Below are 13,765 nucleotides of genomic sequence, written 5' to 3' on the forward strand. Positions count from 1 at the left end.
AAGGGCAAAACGCATACCCTGAACACTACTCACGTGATATTGTGGTGTCCATGTCGCCACTGCAGGAGGTCACCGCGGCCCCGACAGCTGAGTGTGACGTTGTTCCCTGCGCTCGGTTCTGTGTTGCCAGACGCCACTGCCAGTTCCAGCACCACCTGACCCCCTGTTTGGGTACCGCTACAAATTACTACTACTGCTACACTTAGCAATGATGTTCCTTGCATCCTCGCACGTCTTTCAGGTTTATTAGGACCTTGGCTCACTTCAGCTTAAGTCAGACCATTTAGTGACCTGTTTAGTCCTTGTCCCTGGCTTGCTCTGCTCTCATAACCAACCAAGTGTGTGTGTGTGTGTGTGTGTGTGTGTGTGTGTGTGTGTGTGTGTGTGTGTGTGTGTGTGTGTGTGTGTGTGTGTGTAATTCACCTCGGACTCTTGCTGGTCACCCAGCCAGTCTTCTCCATTACGGAGCGAGCTCAGAGCTCATAGACTGATCTTCGGGTAGGACTGAGACCACAACACACTCCACACACCGAGAAAGCGAGGCCACAACCCCTCGAGTTACATTCCGTACCTATTTACTGCTAGGTGAACACACCCCACACATTAAGAGGCTTGCCCATTTGCCTCGCCGCGCCGGGACTTGAACCCAGGCCTCTCGATTGTGAGTCGAGCATGCTAACCACTACACTACGCGGTGTGTGTGTGTGTGTGTGTAAGCTGATAGGAGAGGTTGGGTTGAGAACAAACAAGTAATAATCTCCTTAACTTAGTGACAACACAATTATTTTTAGCTTTTCACAATCAAACACAGAAGCAGATGGGAAGGGAGACCTAGAGGGGGGGGGGGAGGAAGGAAGAAAGGAAAGAGGGGCTTATCTGTCTCTGATAGTCGAGAGGGATGAGACTAATTAAAAAACAAGTAATATAGTAATACATTTAACAAATCATCCTTTTCCAATTTTTCTTTTTTCTAGTTGCCACGGTAGTCACAGTTGCTGGCCGGGATGTGATCTGCCATTTTTCTGCACCATAAACAATGTATGTTGCTCATCTTACTGTGTGGTCAAGCTGACTACTTAAAATGCAAAATAACTTTCCTTCATGCTCTCTAAAACAGTCATGAATGTTCTAATCAACCAAAAAGATGTGGTCTGAATAAGCCAAGGTTCAAATAAGCCTGCCTCCCTTCTATCTCAAATGAAAGAGTTAACCAGTACTCTCAATCATTCTTCCCTTTCTCTGGTATATTCCGGAACTCTCTGCCTCCTTCTGTATTTCAATCTACCTTATGACCTGAACTCAAAACATTTATCCCATTCCTTTGGCTAACTCTCTCAGACCTGCTAGAGAAATGGCATCTAAGTGGGCCTTTTTTGTTTTGTCATTTTTGTTGCCCTTGACCAGAATTTTTTTTTAACGCAAGAAGAAAAGCTGGCCAAGGGCAACAAAAAATAAATAAATAAATTTCTAAAAATAAATTAAAAATAAAGGTCCAATTGATTGCCACTTCCCAGAATACTAGAATAATGCCATAAAACTAGAATAATGCCAGTTGCCAGAATAATAAAGTTATCCAAAAGTCTGAGATAAATGACTGCTCCTCTGACATGAAAATACTGATATTTACACACGAGGGAGAACTAGAGGCAAGATATTTGAGCTCACAGGAAGGGAGGGTGAAGGAAGCCACCAGGAGGAGCAGGCGGGGCAGGACGTGTGTTGTCATGGCGGCAGCTGTGATGACCCTCTTCACCATCACCTCTAGGGACCCTGCATGTAACAGAATGGTGACACTTAAGTAATAGTGCAATAATGGTCACTGGAAGGCTACTACTAGGATGAAACACACATTAACCCCTTCAGTACCATGGCATGCTTTCATATTCATTCCGGTTACTGTTTGGTGATTCTATAAAGCTTCAGAAACTTACGTGGGGGATTAAAATGGTGAGGAATCTGGCCATTTATCTTCTAACCTCAATAGACTGTTAATAATGTTAATAAAATGGTCTAACCGTACACATACCTAGAGGTAAAAAAAAAAAAAAAAAAAAAAAGTCTCAATACTGAAGAGGTTATCTAATTGAGAATGCCTTGACTGTACACATATTGATAAACTCTGGACCTCCCTGCCTGATTCTGTATTTCTAATCTACCAATGACCTGAACTCAATGAAGAGGGAGGCTTCAAGACATTTACCCAACTCTTTAAGCTAACTCTCTTGGACCTGCTCGACAACTGGCATCTAAGTGGGCATTTTGGGTTTAATCCTTTTCCTGTTGCCCTAGGTTAGATTTTCCCACTTACACAAATAAATAAATAAATACATAAATAAATAAAAAAATTACATATAAAGTCAATGAGGCTGAAACATAATGGAATTTGGAATAAAGCAAATAAAAAATGGAAAAATAATAATACTGCACAAATATAATAAGTTAAATGCTACTGCCAGTATTGAAACACCTTGCTCTCTTGCCACGACTATTTTCAGAGATGCTTAGATAAGTTACCATGAGTGTTTCAACTGTTCACAGTGTAGAAACACCCTTAATGTGCCACCAAAACCATAAAAACACCTTCAGAAACCCGTGTCGCTTCGAGGAGAGCCTTTTGAGTGAGGTAGAGGAGTGGGAGAGCAGTGTTTCGGGGCACGGAGAGAAGAAGAAAAATGTACCTAAGGAAAGGATCAACTGTATATGTGAGAGATAATTGAACCTAATAAAGAGACAATTAAGGAGTTAAAATTATGGTGGTGGTGGAAAAAACACGTAGGGAGGAAAGTAAAGACGTGACAGGCAGCGAGGAAAGTGGGAGTGTCTTGAGGGGAAAGTGAGACACCCCCTTCCCTCATATATCACGTGAACGCCCTTTAAATTATCCCCTCACTACTGACACGACCAGTTAAACTCCCCACCACAATCTTTCCCCTCCCGCCACGACCCCTCGCCGCCGGGACAGACGTACACCACCGCCAATAACACTTAATTACCACCTCATTCCTCAAGTAAGCTCTGCCAGTGGACTTTTTTCCCACACAGCTAAACATTTCTTCACTGGGACACGTTCTGGGGTGAAATACACGTTGTATGAAGTCCCCACGCCACCCCCAGCCCCCACTGCTACCCCGAGGCGAACAAAACCCATAGTAACTCAAGGAAAATCTATAAAAAGAGATGGAAAGAAATTTGGGAAATATCTTGACTCACACACTCTTGGCCCCCTCAAGGCGTCTACACCTTATTTCAACCCTTATTTCCCTGGCAACCACGGCACTGATCCCCTTACACACCAGCCAACCCGGGACACCTTACCCTCATCCTTGTATCCTGTCCGCTGTAGTAGAATTTAAGGCCTAGAAATGGTGGAAAAAGTGATAAAATATAACTTTGTTTACGGCGTGCGTCTGCCCACCACAACAACGCCAGGCACACTAGAGGCACCTGGCGGGGCCCGGGCCAACCACCCTGGGATAGGAGGGGCCATAGGCTTAAATAGGCATACACACACTCATAGAAGGGTGTCCAACATGCCATGAAGGGTGTAGCTCTCCGTCTGACACCTGGGCATGGTAGGGATGTGGGGGTGGCGATGGGTGTCAAGGGCTGTGTGTTGTGTCAGAGGCGGCGGGGCGGGAAGGGCTGGGGCAGGACGGGGCTTGTTACGATGCTTGTGAATGTTGAATGTTGGAATAGTCAGAAGTTATACCACGAAGAGAACTTAGGGGAAATAACAGTGTGTAAGGGTATAACTTGAGAAGAAGAGGAGGCAAACAGTGAACTTTCCGTATTGCTTTCTAATCCGCTATTTTTTTACGCTACTCTATTTTTAAATCTAACCGCAGCAGTACTCTTCTAAGTACTGTTAAATTTGCATCTCATTTCTTAATTCAGTTCTATGTGTACTGTTTAAGCTATTTTTAATAGCAATATCAACTCTCCAAATACATATATTACTAGCAAAAGAAATATCGCTAAATATAGCATTTATGCATAGTTTCATTAGAATTAATCTTTTTGTTGTCAAGCTATTTTTCGGAGACCATGAAAGTACCTGTGATCATCATGGAGGAATTATGAGCGGGTACAGTTATTGTAAAACAGTCAATTTGCATCACTTGTATGTATATTATTTGCGGCACGTAAACAAACTGTGGCGCCTGATTTAAATGTTTGGGCGTGTGCCAGGCGGGAAAGGACGGCGGGCGGCGGGCGAGGATGACACAATACGATATGCTCACCACTTCTTGCAGACTGAAGTGATCAAATGAAGGAACAGAGATATGGACTGACGGGCGTAACGATAGAGAGATTGTTAATAGGTAGACTTCGTAAGTAAATTGCTTAACGAAATAAAGAGTTAATATTGTCGCCAACCCACGGCTCTCATTACTGTGTGGGAACTCTTGATCTGCACTGTCGCCACAACATCCAAACATCAGCCACGTACCGCTCCACCATAGTGCGTCCACCACATGCTAAAGAGAATTACATACATAGATAAAATGCTTAAGATAATTACATAAACAAGATGCAAAAGAGAATTATATAGACCATTACATAGACTACATGCGGGAGAGAATTACATAGACCACCTGCGAAGAGAATTATATAGACCACATGCGAAAGAAAATTACATAGACCACACGTGAAAGAGATCGAATTACATTGACACATACGATCGAGAGAGAATTACATAGTCCACATGCGGAAGAGAATTATATACACCACATGCGAAAAAAATAATTATATAGACCACATGCGAAAAGGAATTACATAGAACACATGCTAAAGAGAGTTACACAGACCACATGAGAGAAAGAATTATATAGATCAAATGCGAAAGGAAATTACATAGACCACACATGCGACGAGAGAATTACACATACCACTTGAGAAAAAGAATTATATGGACCACATGCGACAAGGAATTATATAGACCATGCGCACATGTGAAAGAGAATTACATAGACCACATGCAAAAGAAAATTACATAGACCATGCACATGCAAAAGAAAATCAATTACATAGAACATGCAAGAGAATTACATAGCCCACAAGCTAAAGATAATTACATAGACCACATGTAAAAGAAAATGACATAGACCACATGTAAAAAAGAAATACATAGACCACATGCGAAAAACTTACACAGACCACATATAAAAAGGAATTACCGACATGGACCAGATGCAAAAGAGAATTATATACCTACACCACATGCTAAAGAGAAATATATAGACCACATGCGGAAGGGAATTACATAGACCACATACTAAAGAGAATTACATAAACTATATTCGAAAGACCACATTTAAATAGGAATCACATAGACCACATACAAAGACCACGTGTGAAAGAGAATTGCATACACCACATGCGAAAAAAAAAAAAATAGACCACATGCGGAAGACAATTACATAGACCACAGGCTAAAAAGAATTACATAAAATATTTACTAGCGAAAGAGAAGCAAACAGACCTGTGTTAAAGAAGATTACACATATTACCTAGTAAGGAAAATTACATAGATGCCTTGTGAGACTGAATTACATAGATTTGCTAAAACGAATTAACTTAGACCATTGAGAATTACATAAACATTATCCATCATTCCCTTCACCCTCACACCCTATTTTACCTCTACCAACGAGAAGAAAAGGACGAAAAATAATTACGTAGACCACTTTAGCTGAAATACTCGTACGAAAAATTGAAAAAATGGTAAGATGGCGTCTGTATTTCTTTTGTCCCAGCGGTCTCTTTGTTGACATTGTGGACCAAGACCGAGACCAAAAAAGAAGGAGAGGCTAAAGGAAGGCGAGTTAGAGAGAAAAGGAATAAAACAATAATAATAAGAAGAAAACGACGAAGAAGAAAATAGTGAGAGAAGAGGAGTGAGAGGACCAGATATCACCATCATGTCCTTCATAACAGGTGAGAGAGAGAGAGAGATTACATTTGAACACCCCAATTTCTAAGTCTTTATCCCATTTCAGACTGTCTTTATGTCCTTTTTCACCCTCGATTAATGATAGGACACCCCACACTCCCCCCTCCATACGACATTCCTCACCCCAACAAGGACACCCCCACATCCCTCCTCACCCGTCACCCCTAACAGGACATCCCTCATCACCACCAAGACATCCATCACCCCTCCTCACCCCTCACCACCCTTCCTTACCCCTCATCCCTCTTTACCCCTCACCCTCTTTATCCCTCACCACTCATTGCTCACTCCTCACCCCTCACCACCCTGCTCACCCCTCTTCACCCCATTCCAGACATCCAGCTGATGATGCACGGGTTTGGTGACTGCCGCAAGCCCCTCCCTGAGACAGCTGCGGTCATCGAGTCTATTGTACACCAGCAAATGACTGTTTTCCTGCACTTGGTGAGGTGAAGAGTGTGTGTGTGAGAGAGAGAGGGAGGTATTATTTTTGGTACATTTCTACTCTCTTTTCTCTCTAGGACAAAACTCATTTTTTAGTGTTTGGATCATTTTCAGTTAATCTGCTCTCTCTCTCTCTCTCTCTCTCTCTCTCTCTCTCTCTCTCAGATCATTAGGGTACATTTTTTTATTTCTCAATCTCTCTCTATTCTAAACGGAACAATTTTTTTTCATATTGAAAGTGTTTGAATTAATTATGTGTTGTTTTTAAGGTATGTTCTGTAAGTGTGTGTGCTTGTATGTTTAAGGTGTAATTGTGTGATTATGTAGTGAAGGTATGCTATGTAATTGTGTGTAATTGAGCTTTTGACCCCTTCGGTACCATGCCACTGTTCCATATTCATTCTGCTTACTATTTGGCAATTTTTAAAAAGCTTCAGAAACATGTGGTGGGATTGAATTAGATTAAGACTCTGGCCATTAACCATCAGACCTCCACAGACCCTTCCTAATGCAAATAAAGTTGTCTAATCACACTTAAAAAATTAAGGTAAAACTGCGTCTCAGTATTGAAGGGGTCAAGTTATGTAAGTGTGTGTGGTTGCATAAGGTAATGTTATTGTCTTGTATATCCCTTCTTAGTTACTTACAAAAAAGCAAGTAGCATTTTTATGGGAAGAAACGATAATAATGATGATAATAATACTTGTTTGCTCTTGTGTTGAATTTGTCTTATGCTTACCAAAGTGTAATAAAGAAATAAGTAAAAAAAATGATTGATACTGTTAGTCATATTTATACATACCCTACTTTATGTGTTATTTTTAAAGTATTATATGTGTTTGTGATTGCATAGTGATGGTATTAACCATTAGCACACATTTTTACCTTGAAATTTGTGTACTAGACCATTTTATTGGCATTAGGTAGAGTCTATGGAGATCAGAAGATTAATGGCCATAGTCTTCACTATTTTGATAACCTACATAAGTTTCTGAAGCCATATCAAAGCAGAATGAACATGGAAATGCATAATGGCACTCAAGGTACTAACACAACACAACACACAGGCTACAGACATCGCAGAGCAGCGTGGCACAAGGGTGGTGGGACCTGAGGACATCCTGTTTGTCATGCGCCGAGACCCACTCAAACTGCAGAGACTCGTTCACTACATGGGTGAGTGAGGGAGGGAGTGAGTGAGGGAGGAAATGTGTGAGTGAGTGAGTGAGTGAGTAAGTGAGTGTGGGAATGAGTTAGTGAGTGAGTGAGTGAGTGAGTGAGTGACGGAATGAGTGAGTGAGTGAGAGTGAGCGAATAAGTGAATAAATGAGGTAGTAAATGAATGAACTCTTTATGACGACCTACCACCACCACTACTACTCTTACTACTACTACTACTCCTACCACCACTACCACTCCTACTACTACCACCATCACCACCATCACAATTCCAGGAGTGAGGGACTTATACCAGAAGACTCGCACCAGCACCTCCTCAATGTCTGCCAGCGATATCACCGACTTATCAGCGGAAGGGCCAGAAATATCAAGGAAGAAACTCTGCATTAACTTCCTGCAGATGATAGACCAAACGGGGCAGTACGAGCCGCTCTACTCCTCCTCCCTGCATGACCCGGTGAAGACAGAACGCGCGTCACGGCTCGATGCTATCACGCAGGTACTGTTGCTTGGGGTGGTGGTGGTGGTGGTGTTGGTTGTCATTTTTATTATCACTCATTCACTTTCTTTCTTACTGTCTCATTCACTCACTCAATCACTCACTCACTCACTTCACTTCACTTCACTTCACTTCACTTCACTTCATTTAAGAGAGAGATTTCAAGACATTTATCCTTTTCTTGTCATTGTTATTGTATTTGTTTGTTTTGTTTTTGTTTTAGTTCGTTTGTTTCATGCAGTTGCTAACTTAATCCACACACTAGCTAAGCAAATAGATATACTTTACTAACCCAATCCTACGCCAACCAACCCAATTCAAAAAGATTACAGTACACTTTTCATAGTCAAGTAAAACCTCATTATTTTTTCTCACACACACACACACACACAGCTAGGTAAATACAACTAGGTAAATACACACAGAAATGGTCTAGCCCAAATAATTTAATACTTTCTGTGTGTCTGTGTCTATGTGTGTGCAGGGAATGTCATGCCAGCGCTACAAGGAGTACTGTGAGGCGAGGAGAGCTTCATTCTGCCCGCGTCTGAGAGTCAACAAGTTCCGTGATTGGCTGCTTGGTGAGGAGAACAGCGACGTGAAGCTGACACAGGTGAACTGGCCTTGTAAAGTGTGTTTGTGTTGTGTGAGAGTGGTGTGAAGTGGTCAGGTTAGGTAATGCCTTGTGTGTCCCTTTTTATTTACTTAGAAAAAACAAGGTGCATTTTTTAGAGGGAGAAATGATAATAAAATGACTGCCCTTGTAGGGTGTGTTTGTGTTGTTTGAGGGTGCTTTGAAGTGGTCAGGTTAGGTAATGTCTTGTGTGTCTCTTTATTTACATAGAGAAAAGCAAATAGCATTTTTAGAGGAAGAAATGATGATAATAATGCTTGTGGTGTGTGTTTGTGTTGTTTGAAAGTGCTGTAAAGTTTTTTATTTCATGTTTTCCTTGGCCAGCTTTCTCGTCTTACATTAAAAACAACTCAGCTGGTTCTGGAGATGCTTAACCACCTGGAACATGAAACAGTGATACATGAAAGACTCAGATACCACTTACAGTACCACCAGTCTAGCAATGAAGCCTTCAGAACACTTCACAAATCTTACTGACACTTCATCTTACACTCAGCTGGTTTTGGAGATGTTAAACCGCCTGGCATACGAAACAGTGGCCCAGATAGTTGACCTGGCGCTGTTGGTGAAGAGGGACGCAACAGGACACAATTCTGACCTCTCTCGCTTCAGGACACCCACTGCCTTCAACCCAGATTACCCGAGTGTGTTCATCCATCAAGTGAGAAAATGACCGTGACTTTTCTGTTGTTTTAGGTGTTAGTAGTTTGAATTTAGGGAGTCTTGAGTCATTGATGGCTTTTAAGGTTACAAGTACGTTTTTTGTTTAATATTGAGGAGTTTAAAGTTTGTTGGTTTAAGTATGGCTGTTATTTTTATTATTATTTATTTTTTTAGTGTTTTTTCATAAGGTAAGGGTGTTGTACTAGCTTTGCTGTTGTGGGGTGTTGATATAGAACTTAGAATAGAGTTTTAAAAGAAGATTAGATAAATTTATGGATGGGGATGATAGATGGAATCAGGTAGCTTTTGGGACTGCCATGTGTAGGCCTGACAGCCTCTTGCAGATTCCCTCCTTTCCTATGTTCTAACTTATATTTAGTGTTAAGAAGGAAGAATGACCAGAAATAACTCATGCTTCCTGAATATTTAGGATTTAAAGGAGAAGAAATGACTGAGAATTTAGCCTATCTGAAGAATTTGTAGTGTATAAGACAGGAAGTGAAGAATGAGTGAGAAAATCAATCTTTACTGAAGAAATAAGAAATGACTGAGAGATGAGCTTGAGTATTTTGTCTGGATGAAAGACAGGAAGGATGAGTGAAAGATAAACAGCTTTTTAAATACTTACTGAGCATGTTAGAGATTAGAGATGATTGAGTTAAGCTAGAGCATGTTAGATGTTAGAGAAATGACTGAGAATAAAGCTTGAATATTTTGTCAGGATGTAAGGCAGAGAGAGAAGAATGAGTGAAAGATAAACAGCTTCGGAATAGCTAGTGAGAACGTCAGAGAGAAGAAACAAGGCAAAAATAAGCTTGAATGTTTTACCAGGAAGAATGAGTGAAAGATAAACAGCTTCTTGAATGAGTGAAAGACAAAATACCTCCTGAATTTCTAGGATGTTAGAGAGGAGAGATGACTGAGAAAGCTTGAATATTTGACAAGGAAGAATGAGTGAAAGATAAGGTTCCTCTTGAATACCTGGTGACAGTGTTAGAAAGAAGAGATGATTGAGAGTTAAGCTAGAATGTTCTGTCAGGATGTAAGGCAGGAAGGAAATGAGTGAAAGACAAACTAGATACCTCCTGAATTTTTAGGGTGTTAGAGAAAAGAGGTGACTGAGAAAGCTTGAATATTTGACCAGGAAGAATGAGTAAAATATAAACAGCTTTTTTTAATACTTGTTGACAGTGTTAGAAAGAAGAGATGATTGAGAATTAAGACTGAATATTCTGTCAGGATGTTAGGGAGAAAGATAATGAGTAAAAGACAAACTAGAGAATTTTTAGCATGTGTGAGAGAGAGATGACTGAGAAAGCTTGAACATTTTACTAGGAAGAATGAGTGAAAGGCAAATTTACCTCTTGAGTACTTGAGAGGATGTTAGTGAGGATGTCTTGCTTCTTTATAAAATGTCGGGAATGTGGAGCCTCCTCCTCGCCGCAGGGATGACTGTGTGGAACTGTGATTGGCTGAAAATTGGTGGAAAATATAATGAAGGCTAATTGGCTGAAAATTGGAAGGAAATATAATGAATGGTTGTAATTGGCTGGCACTGAAGATTGGAAGAAAGTTTAATATATGATTGTAATTGGCTGAAACTCAAGATTGGAAGAAAATGTAATGAAAGATTGGCTGAAAATTAGAAATTAATTATAATTTGCTAAGATTGGAAATTGGTAGGAAATGTAATGAGTGAAACCCAAAGATTAAAAAGAAGTTAGTAATGAATCAGGAATAGATTAAACAAACAACCAAAGAAAGCTAAAAAGGAAAACAGTTTGGAAAGATAGAGATGGGATGAGAAAGTTTAAAAAATCTTTCTAAAGTACACAGAAAAAGAAAAAGGAAAACATTTATTTCGTTCCTAAAAAAAAACTTACACTAAAAAGAACAAAATTGAAAGTGATAACCAAAAGAAAAAAAGTTCTTATACAAAAAGAACAAAACAAAATTTGAAATGAAAATAATTTCTAAAATCAAACTAAAAACGAAAAATAGTGAAATCAAAATAAAAACAAAAAGAATGTAAACTGTACCAAAATTCATAATAAAGCAAATTAAAACAAACAAAAAAATAAATACAAACCATATGAAGCTTCCAAAAAAAAAGTAAATAAAAGATTCAAAATACTGTATCAAAACATCAAAAACAACAAAACAAGATGCAAACCATCCCAGGCCTCCACAGTCCCTCATTTTAGCATGGTGACACTTTCCCTCCATAGAGCGGTTCCCTGCAGGAGATTGGCACGGGGGACGAACACTGCATCGGCATGGACCCCATCACCCCCTCGGAGGTGCGGGAGGCCATGCGACGTTACTGGGCCAACAACTCTGTCCTGGCGCCCTTCTCCAAGATACGCTCCCCCATTGCCTGTAAGCTCCTCGCTGCCTGAAGGGCTGTGATGGGAAGTGATGGGGTGTTCTTGTTGCAGTTCACTTCATTCTGTCTCATTTTGCTTTGTTGTTATCCTTTTCTTCTTTTTTATTCTCCTATGTATTTTTATTTATTTATTTATGTTATTTGTGTGTGTGTGTGTGTGTGTGTGTGTGTGTGTGTGTGTGTGTGTGTGTGTGTGTGTGTGTGTATTTACCTAGTTGTAGTTTACGGGAGGGGAGCAAGCTTGTATTGATCCGTCTTTATACCTTGTTTCGTCCAGCTTAGCTTTGAAACTGTGAACACTGACTGCATTTACGATGTCTATATCTAATCCATTCCAGGTGTCCACAGCTCTATGAGGGAAACTGTACTCCTTAATGTCTCTTGTACACTGCACCTTCTTCAATTTCTTCCCATGTCCCCTTGTAGTCCTTGTTTCCAGGTTTAAAAAGTCACCATCCACTTTATCCAGGTTATCCACCATTTTATAAATACCTATCAAGTCTCCCCTTTCTCTCCTACTTTCAAGTGTTGGAATTTCCAGTTTTCTCAGTTTTTAATCATATCAGTATCCAAATATGAGAAGGCCATTCTAATTCTCCTTAGCAGATTTGTTACTTCTCCCGTGATTTTATTTATATGCCTGTCTGGGGCTAAGCCTTCTGTAATTGTCACCCCTAAATCCACTTCCTCTTTAGACCTTTCCCAACTAAAAATTTTCCATGTGTGTGTGTGTGTGTGTGTGTGTGTGTGTGTGTGTGTGTGTGTGTGTGTGTGTTTCCTAAAGCTGCTTTCAAACAAATGATTTTTGCCAGTGTGGTACATGCAGCACAGCAGCCACCTGGCACCTGGACATCTATGGTGACAGTGTAGTGTGTGTTGTGTTACTCTCAACATCTGCTTCAGTATCTCCTTGTCATAGTTCTTACTGCACCACTGCCTCTCAATCATGAATTCAGTGAGAAAACTGAAAAGATACAATGTCTGTTTTCCTGATTATATCACTATAAAAGCTCTTAAAGTTTGTCAGATAAATTCAGATATCTCTATTTTCCTACATATTTTCCCTAAGAGAATTCACAAATTTTGTGAAGAAACTGAAGATATCTCTTTTTTCCTCAAATTTACAAAGAAACTCATACCTTTAGTAAGAAATAATCCACACCATACAAGGGAAGGCACCCACAGCAACACATAACTACCAACACTGTTGTGTGGCATTCCTGCTATTGTGGTGTTGCTGGCGGGGCAGCAGGGTGGCAAGGTGCAGCTGGCAGAATGGCAAGACTGCTGCTCTGGCCTCATGTGAATACACCCAAAGAGTTAATGTAATAATGTAACCACTGAAGAAGGCAGTGCTGATACCAGTTACAGGGAGGAGTGTGGGTAGACAGAGAATAAGATAGAAAGACATACTGAAGCATGACATGAACAAACTTGGACTATAAGAAGAAAATGCAATGAATAGAAACAGGTGGAAAAAAAAAATTTGAGCGGCTGATCCTACTAGAGTGGGAATAAAGTTGTATGAAGAAGTCAATATAATGGTAAACCATGCTGCATGTGCCAGACCAGCGAAAAACTTCTGCATGAAAGCAGCCCAATAGGAGCATGTCAACTGATGGGAACTGATGTGATGTGATTGGGTAATGTTTTACTTATGTTATTTCACTTCATTTTGTCTCGAGGAGCATGTCATCTGATGTGAACTGATGTTATGTGATGAGGTGATGTTCATTTTGTCTCATTTTGTTCTTTCATGTCAATTTTTCTTCTCATTTTCTCTTGGTGTGTTTCTCATCATCCTCATGTTCATCCTTTACAAGTACTACCATGCAATCTGAGGGCATTTTTGGGGTATTATTGTGTACAGTACATTAATAAACTGGGCATTCATTTTCAGGATATTAATTAAAAAAGATATATTGTTCTTATTTTATTTATTTATATTTTTTTGGCAAGTTTTGAAAGGTGTATCATGTTAGCTGGAATAAAAGTGTGTTATGTTTA

General features: G+C 40.1%; 2 protein-coding genes across 8 annotated transcripts in view; one reads left to right on the plus strand and one right to left on the minus strand.

The window, feature by feature from the left end:
• The window catches only part of LOC123513408 (tyrosine-protein phosphatase 69D-like), a 38,481-nt gene extending 34,929 nt beyond the window's left edge, over positions 1 to 3,552 (minus strand). For 5 of the 6 annotated variants that reach the window (XM_045270566.1, XM_045270567.1, XM_045270564.1 and 2 more), the window contains exons 1-3: positions 3,510 to 3,552; positions 1,666 to 1,770; positions 34 to 163 (exon numbers count right to left, since the gene is read on the minus strand). In XM_045270566.1, coding sequence (XP_045126501.1) covers positions 34 to 163; positions 1,666 to 1,770; positions 3,510 to 3,537 — 263 coding nt within the window. In that variant the 5' untranslated portion in view covers positions 3,538 to 3,552. Of the gene's footprint in view, positions 1 to 33; positions 164 to 1,665; positions 1,771 to 3,315; positions 3,474 to 3,509 lie in introns of those variants that run through there. The other variant, XM_045270568.1, reaches the window with a different exon arrangement.
• A 2,227-nt stretch (positions 3,553 to 5,779) lies between these two features.
• On the plus strand, positions 5,780 to 13,765 carry LOC123513413 (transcription initiation protein SPT3 homolog). Of its 2 annotated transcripts, none has more exons than XM_045270577.1 (7): positions 5,780 to 5,937; positions 6,288 to 6,397; positions 7,465 to 7,573; positions 7,852 to 8,075; positions 8,560 to 8,688; positions 9,206 to 9,370; positions 11,601 to 13,765. In XM_045270577.1, the coding sequence occupies exons 1-7, from the start codon at positions 5,922 to 5,924 to the stop codon at positions 11,769 to 11,771; spliced, it is 924 nt and encodes a 307-aa protein (XP_045126512.1). In that variant the 5' UTR covers positions 5,780 to 5,921; the 3' UTR covers positions 11,772 to 13,765. The 2 variants fall into 2 exon arrangements, with proteins under 2 accessions (XP_045126512.1, XP_045126513.1); XM_045270578.1 differs by having other exon boundaries at positions 11,616 to 13,765.

This window comes from Portunus trituberculatus, chromosome 36 (genome assembly GCF_017591435.1).
Source record: "Portunus trituberculatus isolate SZX2019 chromosome 36, ASM1759143v1, whole genome shotgun sequence".
Classification (NCBI taxonomy): domain Eukaryota; kingdom Metazoa; phylum Arthropoda; class Malacostraca; order Decapoda; family Portunidae; genus Portunus; species Portunus trituberculatus.

What these genes read in the sequence shown, in the direction of transcription:
- LOC123513413 (XM_045270577.1), top strand. An exon ending in GGCTCGATGCTATCACGCAG is followed by an intron (nt 8,076 to 8,559) that starts GTACTGTTGCTT and finishes ATGTGTGTGCAG; the next exon opens with GGAATGTCATGCCAGCGCTA. An exon ending in CGAGTGTGTTCATCCATCAA is followed by an intron (nt 9,371 to 11,600) that starts GTGAGAAAATGA and finishes TTCCCTCCATAG; the next exon opens with AGCGGTTCCCTGCAGGAGAT.